The sequence below is a fragment of the Accipiter gentilis genome, chromosome 34, assembly GCF_929443795.1.
Source record: "Accipiter gentilis chromosome 34, bAccGen1.1, whole genome shotgun sequence".
NCBI classification, from domain to species: Eukaryota; Metazoa; Chordata; class Aves; order Accipitriformes; family Accipitridae; genus Astur; species Astur gentilis.
Window position 1 is genome coordinate 4,923,589 of NC_064913.1, and position 12,938 is coordinate 4,936,526.

General features: G+C 38.1%; 1 protein-coding gene across 1 annotated transcript; it reads left to right on the top strand.

The window, feature by feature from the left end:
* Positions 1 to 214: 214 nt before the first annotated feature.
* On the top strand, positions 215 to 12,122 carry LOC126034349 (GLIPR1-like protein 2). Its single transcript, XM_049791929.1, has 6 exons — positions 215 to 385; positions 1,981 to 2,226; positions 5,316 to 5,419; positions 10,245 to 10,330; positions 11,846 to 11,872; positions 11,968 to 12,122. The coding sequence occupies exons 1-6, from the start codon at positions 215 to 217 to the stop codon at positions 12,120 to 12,122; spliced, it is 789 nt and encodes a 262-aa protein (XP_049647886.1).
* Positions 12,123 to 12,938: the final 816 nt, after the last annotated feature.

Sequence of the window (12,938 nt, forward strand, 5' to 3'; positions counted from 1 at the left end):
CTCCGCCACCTCACCTACCAACGAGCCGCCGCCCAGCGCGAAGGAGAGGCACCAGCGCGGCTGCCGCTCCCCTCCCGCCGCCGCAGCGCCCCCCAGCGGGCTCCTCAGCGTCACGCCGCTCCAAGGGTTGGGCGGGAAGTTCCTGGCAGGAGAAGGTTCTGGAAGAAGCCGCGGGGGCAGGGACCCCTCACGCAAGACCCCGGCAGCTGGGGCCATGAGGCCGTGGGTGGTGGTGCTGGCCTTGTGGGAGGTGCTGAGGGCTGCAGCTGGGCTGTCGCCCGCCTTACTGAGCATGGTGGATCAGGACTTCATTGAGGCCTGCGTGCGCGTCCACAACGAGCTCCGCGCCAAAGTCCAGCCGGCCGCCAGCAACATGCGGTACATGGTAGGGACAGGCCCGGGGGGGGGGGGGGGGGGGGGGGGGGGGCGTGGGTGGCTCCAGAGCCCCACCGGGGGGAGTGGGAGAGTGGGCTGGGGGTCTCTTGGTAGTCCCCAGGTGATGCGACCAGGCTGGTGTCACTGGCTGGTGTTCAGATATCATCACGTTTATTTGATAGGAAATACGGTAATGAGTCGAGTCAGTTGTAGACAGGTGAGTCTCGGAACAGCAGGCATGATGCAGTGACACAGGCCAGCCGATGATGTTCACGTTTCACCCCAAGGAATTTCTGCTTAGGAAGAAGCAGTGGTCCGGCAGCAGGCTGATCCAGAAGAGTTAGGCTCTCCATCAAAAGCAAGGATATGAACTGCGGTCGTGGGGCTGAAGGGGATTTCTGGTGGCAAGGAAGAATCTTTGCTTGTCATAACCAAAACAAATTGCATGCGAAAATTTTTGCTGGAAAGGGTTAAGCAAAGCTGAAGAAGATGCAGGAAAAGTGGATGTTTGATGTTTAGTCCACTTCATATCGCAAGAGGAAAATGTTGTGAGCAATGAGCAGCTAAAGGATGAGTACCCTGAGGAAGGCTTGGGAACACGCTCGTGCTGTGCTGGGATACTGATGGCAAAGAATGCCGTTTGCTTGGGTGGGTTTGCAGCCAGAATGGCAGGTATGGGGGTATGACCTTGGAAGCGAAGAAGCTTCTGAAAGACACCAGACCCAGTTTTAGTACTCAGGAATAGGGAAATCAGGAAAAATTATGAAAAAAGGTATGCATGTAGAAATATGGTTAGAAAAAAATAAAGGCCTTAGGGAGAAAACCGTATTGGCAGCCATAGAGACTGAGAGTGAACTGGAATGTACAAACACCAATAAACCTAGGCAATAAAACACAGGATCTTTTACATAAGACATAAAACTAGGTACTTTAATGGTAGAGGAAACATGCTGAAAAACAGTCATGACTGGTAGACAAATACCAAAGATCGTTCATGTTTAGGAATCAGAAGTTTTGTTAATGGTGGCAGACTGCAAAGAAGTAAGAGGTAGCAGAATGAGTTACTGGCCAAACATTGACATGTTTACCTCATGATGCTGCCTTTGTAAAATGATTGTAGGAGGAGTAAATATTTGTTTCTTGGGGCTCTCTTAAAAATGCTTAAAATATTTATACATCTGAATCTATAGTAGCTGTGCATTTTTACTTTGAATTAATTTTTATGTACCAAATAGAAATCCTTAGTGACCTGTTCAACAAAAAAATTACCAAAAAAAAGTTTAATTAATGTGACAGTAACACTTTTATCTTCAGACAAGAAATATTTCAAACGTCTTTTCAGTTGCTAGCAAGTGCTCTTATAAAGTTAATTTTCAACAGTGAAGGGGGGAAACAAACTCATCTAATGAAATTAGTTCATATTTCTGTGCTGCAACAGGAAAGGTCAATGAAACTAAAACACGGGTACTTGCCTAAATAAGGGAAAGGATTTCTTTATGAAACTCCAGCATATGATATCTGTCTGTACTTTATTGCCTGACTGGTTTTGTCTGATCCGGTTGTAAATTAACATTGCACAACTATTTCACCTTTCATGTTTTGCAGACTTGGGATGCAGCCTTGGCAAGGACTGCAAGGGCATGGGCAAATAAATGCATTTTTGAACATAATGTTTACTTAAGTCAGAAACATCAGTGCCATCCTAATTTCACATCTATTGGAGAGAATATTTGGGTTGGAAGTCATCAAGCATTCTATGTTGCTGATGCCATTAAATCGTGGTATAATGAAGTCAGATTCTATACTTTTGCAGTGCAGAAATGTACTAGGGTTTGCGGTCATTACATTCAGGTAAGAGTTATCTTTGGTTAAATATCCTGTATAGTGCCTACCAGATGAATCAGTAGGGGCTGTAAATAATACAGGGTTATATATATGGTTTGTAGTGACTGGCAGTTTACTGTCTTTTGTAATCTCAAGCAATGGCTGTACTGCTGGTTACCCCTGCACTGGTTCACCTCTTTGTCTTGTATAATAATCCATTCTTCATGTCCACAATATTGGCCTCACTGAAAGCCTCGCTCCTCATTTCATTCTATCAGTACTACATGAGCTTTATCATTTCAAGTTCTCTAGCTGTGAAGCCACACAGTTCTGAATTCTGTAAGTTTGGAGATGTTGTTCGAAGTAATCACAGTAATTGCAGAACGTCTGTGGGTACTCCTTCATAGAAATGTTAACAGAAGGACAAAATCCAGCCAAAGTAAGTTGTATTCTTTACAAATCTTGTAAAAAAGGAAGGGGAAAAAAGGAGCATCAACAGCAAAAGAGGCAATTTATGATATATTTCTGATTTCTCAGTGGTAATTCTGACAAACTTAATTCTGCTGAGAAAGTAAAGATTTTCTTAGAACACTTAATATTTTAAATGGATTTATTCATTCCCATCTTTAAAAAACAAGCTTTGCAGTAGAATTAGTTTCATCTATGAGCAAATGCATAATATTTCACTGATCTGAAACAGATGATAATTTTAACATCAGGTAGATCTTATCTAGTAAAAGTGACTCTTTAAATTCTTATCTCAGTGTTCAGAGATGCTTAGATTGCTCTCTGTGCAAATTACAGTGTGCAGTATACTTAGCATGAAACTGTTACCGGACACAACAGTAGCTGCGAGGTTCTTTTTGAGTAGACTTTGGATTGTGAAATGAAAATACTTTAATGAAATATTTCATTAATACTTTAATGAAAGTTACCAGAATAATTTACAGAGCATTTTTGTTTGGGTCTTTTTGCACCTCTTTTATGTGTTTTCTCACTTATTTCCCCTCAAGTGTTAATTCTTGTTTTGTGCCCCTGGTTCTGCCTGTAACAAACTCAAAAGCAAGGCTGGAGGATTGAAGTTTTGATGTTCATTGGGCAGTAAATCTTTAGAAGATCAGAACTAGACAATATCTTTGGGAAATATTTTTCATTTTTTCTCTGGCACAGTAAATTAAAAAAAAAAAAAGTTACATAGCAAGGTAGTTCCTAGCATTTTAAGATTTGGTGTTAAACCTTGTCTACATAGAATTCTGGAGCTTTTTGCACTTTTTTTCTTGGGGTGATGTTCACTTCTAAGCTTTCTTTCCCCTGATTAATGTTGCTTGCTCCTTTCTTGTTACACATAGTTAAGTAGTATCAAAATGTTCATGCATTTCAGGCAGTATTTCAGGCAGAATTACAAAGGAAACTAATCACTGGAAAAAAGCAAGTAGAGTTAAAAAGGGTTTGTCATGATTTAACCCCAGCCAGAAACTAAGCACCACGCAGCCGCTCACTCACTCCCCACCCAGTGGGATGGGGGAGAAAATTGGGAAGAGAAGTAAAACTCGTGGGTTGAGATAAGAACGGTTTAATAGAACAGAAAAGAAGAAACTAATAATGATAATGATAACACTAATAAAGTGACAGCAGTAATGATAATAGGATTGGAATATACAAATGATGCACAGTGCAATTGCTCACCACCCGCTCATCCCCCCGAGCAGTGATGCCCCTGCCCCCACTCCCCCCAGTTTGTATACTGGGCATGCCATCACATGGTATGGAATAACCCGTTGGCCAGTTTGGGTCAGCTGTCCTGGCTGTGTCCCCTCCCAACTCCTTGTGGCCCTCCAGCTTTCTCGCTAGCTGGGCATGAGAAGCTGAAAAATCCTTGACTTTAGACTAAACACTACTTAGCAACAACAGAATACATCAGTGTTATCAACGTTCTTCTCATACTGAACTCAAAAACGTAGCACTGTACCAGCTACTAGGAATACAATTAACTCAATCCCAGCTGAAACCAGGACAGGGTTAAACACCAATGAACATGTAAAAGTACACATGTCATCCAAATTGATAATCAAAGGCCATGCATTATGCAGGAGCCATGATGGACTTGAAGGCTCAGACACAAAATTGAAAATGGGTAAAATTTACAAATCATAAATGGATAAGCTGTGTACACCTGCTAAGAGAACCATGACACAGAAATCTCAAAATGGTGGAAATCTCAAAAAGCTATGTGAAGCTGTTACATAAAGGCCCCTGAAATGCTTAGTCCTTAATCCAGGATTCAGGTAACACCACATTAAACATTAAGGTCCTTTTCGAAGAAAGATTATGTCTGTTGAACATAACCACTTCTTGCAGTTACAGTTGAAGAGGTGGAACTTTGAGGGATGTTCAAATCAGTCTGGTGGTCTGAGACCTGTACTTTTTGTACTGGGGAGATACCGAGAGTAATCCACTATGTCTTTAAATTTTCCAGAAGTGGAATGTATGATCATCCGGATGTTCTAGGTATATAGTTAAACATTTTTACCTGAATTCAATACCGTTTGGTTAGTCATATGCAGAAGGTATAGGAAGAAGCTCCCAAGAAAAAGCAGATGCCCAAGCTGTAAGTGTTAGTAAACCATCTTCTCTGAAGTATGGCAGATAACACTCATTAGTCTGACAATGCGCAGTGGTAAAGCTTTCAGACTTAAGTTTACAGTAGTTATCAGCCAGACCACTTCTAGCACAACAGGAGAAGCTCTTCTTGCAGACCTAAGTTATGAATGTTCAAATTGAGGAGCTGTTGGGTAGTTGCCACTAATTTCCCTTTTGTTCCATGGAATCTATCCCTGGATCATGAAGTCAGTGACTCTTACTGAACTTGTCCTGTAGAATGTGGAAACTTGCAGTGTAGGTCACTTCATCTTGAGGGGTGAATATTTAGAAGTTCATCTTAAAAAGCTTGCTTACCAGCAATTTTTTTAAATGCGTAAAAGGGTCAGATGCTGCAAATGAAAATAATATGTAGGCTCTCTGAAAATAACAGAAACTTTCTAGATATTAGACTAGGTTACTGTTGAGTGTAGTTTTTAATTTCTTTTAAAAGCGCTTTTTTTTTTTTTTTTTTTTAGGTTGTTTGGGACAATTCATATAAAATAGGCTGTGCTGTTACTCTATGTAGGGAAGTTGCAGGAATACGAAATGCAGTAAATTTTGTTTGCAACTATTCACCAGGGTAGGTTGCTGGTTTAAATGTAATAAAAAAATGAAAGCAATTGTAATGACATTTAGCTGAAAGTAAATTGGGTTCTTTATTTATTGGTAGCCTTGTAAATGCAATCGGAGAAAACAATGGTTGTCTAATTCAGTTACCAAGACAGCCATGAGCATTAGAACATGTACTTGCTTAGCTTTTTAATCTGTCAACTTTACTGATAAATCTCATTCTGTGCCAATCTTAACAAACAAATCCCAGAATTAGCTCATGCTCCACTTCATTGATATTTTTTTTTCATATGAAACAGAATCAATGAGAAAGTTGCTGCAGGCAACTGCTGTCAGAGCTGGAATTACCTCTTGCAGTTTTATAGATTTTTTCAATTGCACTTTAGCTTTTTACACTTTTTTTTTTTCCTTAGAAATGATGGAAATAATAGCACAGTTGTTAGACCAGTTGCTTTTCCTTTCTGTGTAACTGAGTAAAATAAAATTACATTATCATTTCTTGCATCTTTAATGGCTGTGATTATACCAAATACTATTTAAGCATTAGAAAACAGTAAATGATCAATGCAAGAAAAAGCTAACTGCAACATGTGATTTTACATTTAATTTCATATTCTAAAAAAACATAGGTCCCAGCCAGTGCTGTTCCTAAAGCAGGAGGAGGTTGAAAACAGGCAGATAGTTTTAAAATAATATATTTTGTCTCATAGTAATGCACAGTCCATAATCAAGCACATGCATATGCAGTCTGTTTGTCATTTTAAAAACATAACATAGCTTGTGAGCTTGCATGACAACTGTTATTTCTTCTAGCAAACCTGGGCCACTATTGGGGAGTTAAATTAGCCTGAACTAAAAAATTCATTGAGCCCTGCCCATCTATCTTCCAGTACCACAAAACTGAACTTGAACTTGAAATGTTATTTTGAAACTTGCTGGGGTATGGAACTTTGTTGTTTTCTTTTTAAAATCTGAACTAAAATGTTTCCAGTTGCCAGTGCAGCATAATGACTGACATCCACAGTGGTCTGTAAAGCCTTGTCACTTGAGAATTTTCTCATTTGTAACAACATACCATGTTGGTTTGCTGTGCTGTTCTGCACATCCTGGAGAATGGATAGCTAAGCTGAATAGATGTCTGAGATGAGGTCTAACATGCCGTTGTTCTTCTGTCCACTGCTTGATACCAAGAATGCTGATCTCTACGTCACCACAGAAAAAAGTGGAGTTAGAGCAGACAGAGCATCATCTAACAGCCTTTTCCCTTCCTAAACTGTCTGGAAAAATAGGTAAAACTTAACCTTGCCACCAATCATCACGACACTCCAGATATTAGAACAGCCTTTTCCAACTTGACCTTCATGACTCCTTGAGGTTTGGACCCTTAGTGCTCAGTTACCCTGCTAGGATAGCAGTTTCTTTTCAGAATTGAGGATGCACCAATTTAAGGACCACCTTGTCAGAATTACTTTATTCAGTGTACCAGTTTTACAGTGTAGCCCTTTTATAGATCGTTTCTGAAGGTCTGCTGCTGGGACCATCCATGTCTGAGATGCCCAGACTATCCTTCCCCCTGTTTAAAGAGAAGCTTACCATAGTTTGGAATGTGCCCTGTCCTGTCATCATTCTCATACTTAAAGTTAGCTGCCACATGCTTGCTACCAGGCTCTGTTTGTCATGCTGTTCTTCTCATCTTTTCTACCTACCTACCTTCTTGGTAGGTGAATCTTCATCTTCATGCTCTGTTTTCTCACACATTTGGAAATTGTATATCAAAATTACCAGGATGACTATATTACAAGGTGGTTAGAAATACCAAATACCATCAGAGACAGATGGACCGTAGATGTCATTGAGAAGATTTATTCAGTTCAATTCAGACAGTTGCTCTTATTTATGCTTCTGTTTTACTGCTCTTTAGGAAACTTTATCACAAGTCTACATTAGCAGAAGGCAAAACCTGTTCTGGTTTTGGAGCTGTAAGTTTCCACTTATTTTAGAGCAAACGACCTTATAACTGCTTTCTGTTGTGAGTTTATGATGACACATTCAGATCTTACAGAATTTGAACAGCTGTATTTGCGGTTTCAGATTAGGGTTTGTAGTGGTTGAGGTTATCCCAGCACTCTTAAAAAGAATAAGATGCCTTTACACAGCAAGGTACCTTCTTTGATATTCCTATCAGTCTGTCTTACAGGTAGTACCTGTACTTCATGAGTTTTAAGTGCTGTGCATCCAAATACTGTCATTTCACCTTTTCACATCAAAAGAGGATTCATCGAGGTCATGGATATTGGCAGGGACAGGATATCCCCATTTTCCTGTTCAGCAGATCATGGCATCCTCAGAACAAGACATGTGTCCTGGCTTTCAACAGATGTGGAAAAACTACCTCCTTTTCCCAACTTCACTTGATGCTTCTCAGTTCTTCTGTTGTAAGAAAAAATCATAATCTGTGATACTTCTGTGCTGCTGGGAATACAAATAACATCTCATTACCTTTTTGTTACTGTACCTTTCCATGAATATGACCTTCCAGGTCTCCACCACCTCTTTAGAAAGATAAGTGGCATCCAATCCCCGACAGGTGGCTGTATCTGCCATTTTTAGGACTCAGTTTGTCCTGAAGAAGTTGTGGGAGTTACAATGTTAGAGCACCTCAGTGGATAGTCAATAAAGTGGTAAATGGAAATCACTGTAAGTAAATATGAAGTGATACACATGGGGGAAAAGGTGGTCACCTATAAAACCATGGAAAATGTCAGCGCAATACTTGCTAGCTGTCAGAAGCAAATGAAAAAGTAGTAATGATTAATTAAATTAAATTATTACTCTTTAAGAGTAAAGCATAAAACATAATAATGTCACTTTTCATGGAGACAGCCTTTTAGTTTCTATTGCCTAAACCAGCAAGACGAGTGAAATTTAAAGCCCATATGATAGTCTCTCATGTATTTTATTCCATTTAAGTAGCATAGTCTTCAGAAGCCACCTGAAGCTCCTTGTGAGAGTGAGGGGTTTTCTCCCTCCAGAAGTTAATTTGTGCCTTTTTTTCCCATTCCTTACAGCTTCTCAATGAGAGAGCACTCTACAACCTCGGTGTTAACCGATCTTTAAATAGATGAATAGATAGATAGATTTACTTATTTGTAGTAACAAGATAAGGCCTCTCAGAGAAAAAGGCAAAGCCTTTCATCTCTCTCAATCTGTGGCTGAGAGTTCTATCAGTCTTCTCAAAGAGGATTTCACAGTGGATTATGAACTGTGTGAAGTAGTAGTGTAATTACCACTTAAAAGTGGAAGCCTTTGATACCAAGAAAAGACTTGCTGAATTGCAGCTCAGGCAACATCTGTAGCTTCTTTGTATTGCATTCCTGCAATTGAAACGTGCGGTCACCAAGTGGGTCTGCTTTCACACCCTTATGGGACATTATGCTCTTGCCAGAACTTCTAGAAGCAATGTTTTGTTCTTCAGTCTTTCTTATTCTGGATTCTGAGACCCTTTTTAAGATAACTCTGTGGTCTGCTCTTTGGAATCACGCATGCTGTGAATGTATATGTAGACAGTCACCCAAAAGATATGTTACTTAACCTGTAACTTTATTTTTGAGGTATTTATGTATACATACATATATTAACAACTTACTTTCCCACTGTTCTCTGACCAGTTCAAAACCTATGTTCAATTCTTGGGATCAGAAGATCCCCATTCTATTTCATCACTGCCTGGACTGCATGTCGGGGCATGTGGTTGCGTTATGCCACTGTAGATGCTGCTGGGATAAAACTCAGGCCAACAGTGTACCTGTGCACAATGTATATAAAATACATTTCAAAGAAGAATAGTACCAAGTAAGTTGCAGGTAGTCTTTCGGGGTGTTCTTCTCCCTCCAACTTTTACAACAGTATTATACCAACCCTTACATCTGTATGTCTGGTGGGTAGCTCTTTTTCATAAACATAGATGATATAGGGTGTAAATAGAGACTTAGAGTCCTAAAAACGTTATCACAGGTCTTGGTGCAAATTATCTGCTTTGAGGAGTGCCCGCTATGGAGGTGAGTAGAGTGACAAACCAACCTAACTATAATAGCCCACAGTCCTTTGAGGGGACTAAATCTGCCCCTGGGTTCCCAGGATTAGGCTATGAAATCTAGCATTGCTTCATCCTTTTGAATGGATGCAGCATAGACTGGGTACTGTGTTTCCCATTACCTAGTAGTAGAGTATAGACAGCCAGGATGATGCTTATCTGCATTATCATTTTCAGCAGTTATATGTATAAGGAGCCTTTCTGAGAATGTGCAGTGGTAAGTACTGTGGGCTGATCTTTATATTTAAAAACTTTGGCTCCACTTGGATGAAATACTTAAGCATGTAAGGGTCCCAGTGTCTTCACTAAGACTGCATACTTACTCTTGGACATTTGTGTTTTGTGGAATGAAGCTCATAAGATTTCTTTTTTTTTGCTAAATAGTTGGTTTCAAGCTATTTGAGAGTGTGTCAGCTTTAAAATTTTCCACTCTCAAATCCGCATTTTACCTCAGTTGAAACGAAGCTCCATCCAGAACATTCTGTTTTAGTAGTTCATATACCAGTGTAAAATTTGAATAAAAAGCCTGAGTATTTTCCCATATGAAAAATAATAGCTTTTAAAGATTCTTTTCTTTCACAGGGACAGAAAATAAAAATTAAAGGAAGGAAAATTATTCTGATGTTTTTAATGAATTATCAGCAATTTATTATATTTTCAGTGTATTTACTTCAACAAATGATTTAAGATATTTAACAAATCACTTAAAATTATGTATGAAACTTTTCTTTTTCCTTTGTAGTGGTAATGGTCTAAGAAGACCATATATAGAAGGAAAATCATGCAGTAATTGTGCAAAAGGGGACACCTGTGAAAATAAACTGTGTAGTAAGTAAAAGCAAATGTAAAATGCAATATGTAAAATGAAATAATACAACCATCTACTTGATAAAGAATGCTGCAAGCATCACTCCTTGATGGTGCTCACACAGGTCCAATTCACAACTAATTTAGAACTATTTTTATGGCCATTTTTATTCAGGAAACAGATAGTTCATGTTTTACTGATTGTGGGCCTCTGACCATTATGAAGTCTTCATTTGATTATAGACAGGTATAATTCATGATGTAGTTAGAAGTATTATTGTTTCTATTGCACTCCACTGACTTCATTAATCATAGCAAAGAAATCAGCATCTATGTACTTTTGAAAGCAGCATTTAGCAGCAGCTCTTGAGTATTCTCATAGGCCTTCAGAAACTGCAAAGCTACTAATCACTTGTATTTAGACTAAAATATTTAAATTGCAGTTACTGAGTCTGTTGTGACTGTTTTGTGCAGCCACAGCAAAATTACATTGGAGCATCAGTATAGCTGATGCTTATACACTCTGTAAGCAGTCACGGTAACTGTGGGAAAGTCATTCTGGGTCTGTAATTCGTGCTAGAGTTATAAAAGAAATTACTCACAGAAGCACATTGTCTTTCTCACCTGGTTATGTCTGGGGGAAAAGGGACTGCATACTGATTTAATTCTCTAGCTATCAGATATTTTCCCCATGGCAAATAGGATTCATTCTTAAAATGGGGTAATTCTTTTAACTCTATTCTTGTCAAGAAAATGAATTAGAGTCATGAATTGCTACGTATGCATCATGTTTGATGGAATGAAACATTAAGAGACAGTAGGTCGTCTCTCTTCAGAAAGTTCTAGACCTGACAACTTCCACCTACTGGGAAGTTACAAGCTAGAAGTTTCCTGTGGCTAAAGTTAGAACATATGTTTTTAAGTTTCATTTAGTAAACTGGGAATAAGACTTGTGGGGTTTTTTTAACAGTTAGTTATTGTATTTGCTCAATATATATGTTAGTATAGCTTTAAAAACATTCAGCAATCCTGTAGGTCTTAATTTTTAGGTAGCATACACCTCTGAAAAAACAGATACAAGGAATACCCGGTTATACTTGATCCCAGGGTTAGGCCTCACTTAGGAAACAGTCTGTCTCCTATTCTCATTTGTAAAATTGTGTTTCATAGTATTTACTAGCTCATGTGTATATTCTGAATATTTAAGCACTATTTATTATTTTGAAGAAGACAAAGGAGAGAGGGTTCAAACTGAAAATAAAGGGGCTGTATAATACATCCCTCTCCCACATCGATGTCATTGTTATAAACAGTAATAGCTTTATGGAGACATTAATATTATGAAGTATTGGGTTTAGTTTTTATCAAAACATTTTAGCTTGTATTTTATTTGTGAGGTTTATCAATGGGATTCTCAGAGTTTTTCAAATTCTATTGACTGTAAATCTGATGAGTTTGTTTTAGCTAGCTAGTAAAGATTTAAGGAAAGAGAAATCATGGCTGGCTGTTTCTCTTTCTTTTTTTCCCTTTTTCCAGGAAATCCAGAACGTGATAAAATTATCTGTATGTATTACAATTTTACACTTCTACTTATATTTCTTAGTTACTTTAAATGTATGTACTCCCCATAAATCTTATATTTATATGCTTATTTATAGATTATTCAAGATGGCACCCCCCTTGGGAGTTCAGAATTGTATGCGATGAGGCTTGTATCAGTCTTGTAGTTTTGAGAGCATCACTGATGTTTCTTGCTTTTGTAGCTGTTTATTTTATCAAAAAACACTTTACAAACATGCATATGTCCACCTAACTGGATTTGAAATACATATTGTCTCCTGAAGATATTTGCTAATGAATTAAGCAAAAAAGTCATATTTACATAACTTTAAAGACAACTTTCTTTGACAATAATTTTGTTGCCATTATTTTATGCTCCTTAGAGAAAGCTAACATGCCCAAAAAAAGTGAAATTCTAGGTGGTTAAAACCCATATTGGGAAAATATTAAGCTAAAGATGGTATCTGGTAAGGTTTGGAGCCTTATTTTTAAATACCGAATTTCCCAAAACTGTGACGTACTCTGTTCCTGGAATTCAAGGAGAAAAGCATGTGTCAGTTAAACAACTGTTAAAATTCATACTAAGACAATATTTGAAATCACAATTGCTTAATTTAGATGCTGAGAGAAACCTAGCATCATATCAGGTACTCAGTCCTGTTTCCTAGAGTGACAGAATGTTCTGAATAAAATGTATAAAGTCAGAAGATGTTATACAAAGATGGTTCTTTGGAAGTCTTGATGTTTGTGAAGTTAGCACAACTTGGTATTTATAAGTTAATGCATTTATTTTTGCTCATTCAAAATGCGAATCTTTAGATTTTTTATTATTTTGTTCCTAACTCCCTCTAAACCTTATGCTTAATTTTCTTTTTTTTTTTATTCCTTGTTTTAATGTGTACCGTTACTTACGTATAGCATATTTCCTGTTTTGTAAGTGTTCTAAAGTTTTAATAATAAATTTTCTTTGTTTTATCTTGAAACTTGCTAAAGTCCATTTAATCAACAGAGATTTTACTATTCTATATCCAAGTCTTTCTTTAATATGCTTTAATTTCACTTTCTCCAA

Coding starts and splice junctions, on each gene's coding strand:
- LOC126034349 (XM_049791929.1), top strand. CDS start 215: ATGAGGCCGTGGGTGGTGGTGCTGGCCTTGTGGGAGGTGCTGAGGGCT. Junction 10,331..11,845: donor CTGTGAAAATAAACTGTGTA/GTAAGTAAAAGC, acceptor CCCTTTTTCCAG/GAAATCCAGAACGTGATAAA. Junction 11,873..11,967: donor AGAACGTGATAAAATTATCT/GTATGTATTACA, acceptor GCTTATTTATAG/ATTATTCAAGATGGCACCCC.